Source organism: Pinus tabuliformis, chromosome 1_2 (genome assembly GCF_031772625.1).
Source record: "Pinus tabuliformis cultivar Carrire ecotype Pingquan chromosome 1_2, CPIR1, whole genome shotgun sequence".
Taxonomy (NCBI): Eukaryota; Viridiplantae; Streptophyta; class Pinopsida; order Pinales; family Pinaceae; genus Pinus; species Pinus tabuliformis.
This window is the reverse complement of record NC_142298.1, coordinates 1,346,255,028-1,346,256,575: the sequence shown is the minus strand read 5'-3', so window position 1 is coordinate 1,346,256,575 and position 1,548 is coordinate 1,346,255,028. Positions and strand designations below refer to the sequence as shown.

At 47.5% G+C, this 1,548-nt stretch overlaps 1 protein-coding gene across 1 annotated transcript; it reads left to right on the top strand.

Moving 5' to 3' along the window:
- The first annotated feature begins 911 nt into the window (after window positions 1–911).
- LOC149211215 (uncharacterized) lies at window positions 912–1,310 on the top strand. Its single transcript, XM_089399218.1, has one exon. The coding sequence runs from the start codon at window positions 912–914 to the stop codon at window positions 1,308–1,310; it is 399 nt and encodes a 132-aa protein (XP_089255344.1).
- The last annotated feature ends 238 nt before the right edge of the window (window positions 1,311–1,548 follow it).

Genomic DNA, 1,548 nt, shown 5'->3' with positions numbered 1-1,548 from the left:
AGAAGGACTCCTGGATGCCTAGTTGTATGCAGTGCGCATTGCGGATGGCCACTTTGAAGATATAATCTATTTTTTGACTACTGGCACTGCGCCGCAGGGGTATTCTATGCAACAAAAAAAGGAATTGGTGACACGAGCAACATATTTCACTGTGATTGCTGGTCATCTCTACAAGATGGGCCATGATGAGATATTATGCAGATATGTACCAGATTTTGAGCGAGAACAAATCCTTGCCGAAGCACATGGAGGGGTTACTGGCAGACATTATGCAGGCTGCGCCACAGCCCAGAAGGTTCTTCGTGCCGGATTATGGTGGCCCACCCTCCATCAAGATTCAAAAGCATATTGTCGGGCCTGCAATGTATGCCAATGAACGAGCAAGCCGTCGCGAAGGGATGAAATACCACTTCAGCCACAGGTAACGCTACAACCATTTGAAAAATGGGCGATCGACTTCATCGGGCCTATTGAACCGCGAGGGAAGACGGGCGCACGCTATATTATCATTGCCACCAAATAAATGACCCGATGGGCAGAAGCATAGCCAATTAAGGATTGAATAGCCACAACAGCGACAAAGTTCTTGTTCGATAATGTGTTAACTAGGTTTGGGTGTCCTAAGATTCTCATGAGTGGTCGAGGAATGCATTTTTTTGAAAAAAACCATCAGCGCGCTCACTGAGGAATTCCAAATATATCACCAACAGAGCATGCCATACCATCCGCAAGAAAATGGGACTGTTGAGGCATTCAAAAAAATTATGGAAACCGGGCTGACTAAGATTTGCAATGCACAACAGAATGATTGGGACTTGCACATCCCTGTTGTGCTATGGGCATACCGAACCACGTGCAAAAAGTTGACAGGCTAGACACCATTTCGACTAGTCTATGGTAAGGAGGCCGTGATGCCTATGGAATATATCATGCCCAGTCTGTGGATTGCAGCAGCTATAGGAATGGTAGATTGTGGGGCCTTGGAGGAAAGGCTCGCACAACTTGACGAACAGGACGAAGAACGATTTCTAGTGGGATTTCATCAGCGGGTACAAAAACAGTGTGAGAAAGCATGGCATGATCGCCATATCAAGGTGCACACGTTTAAGAAGGATGATCTCGTATTTTTATATGATAGTAAGTTCGAGAAATTCCCAGGTAAGCTCCACATGCATTGGTTGGGACCTTATGTCGTCAAAGAAGTAACTGATGGGGGCGCAGTTCAGCTGGCTAAGCTCAACAGAGACCCCTTCCCAGGAAGAGTGAATGGCAGTCGCCTGAAGCTCTATACGGGTAGGTCGACTGCATAACTAACTATTCTCAGGAGAGTCTCACCGCTCTGCCTAGTTGAAAGAGAGTGAGGGATGATAAAGCAGTTTGGGGGACAGAGGCTTGGGTATCAGGGTGCGCATACATTTGGCCAACAATCAGGGGCGTGGTTCCGCGGACAAAGCCACATGGGTGCACTGTTCCAAGGAATGGTGACCATTAATACCACTATTCATGACAAGAAGGCTGCATTGTGGCAAAAGGGAGTGGGCGGCGGGC

Excerpts from the sequence above, each read along its gene's own strand:
- LOC149211215 (XM_089399218.1), top strand. The coding sequence starts at position 912 with ATGCCTATGGAATATATCATGCCCAGTCTGTGGATTGCAGCAGCTATA.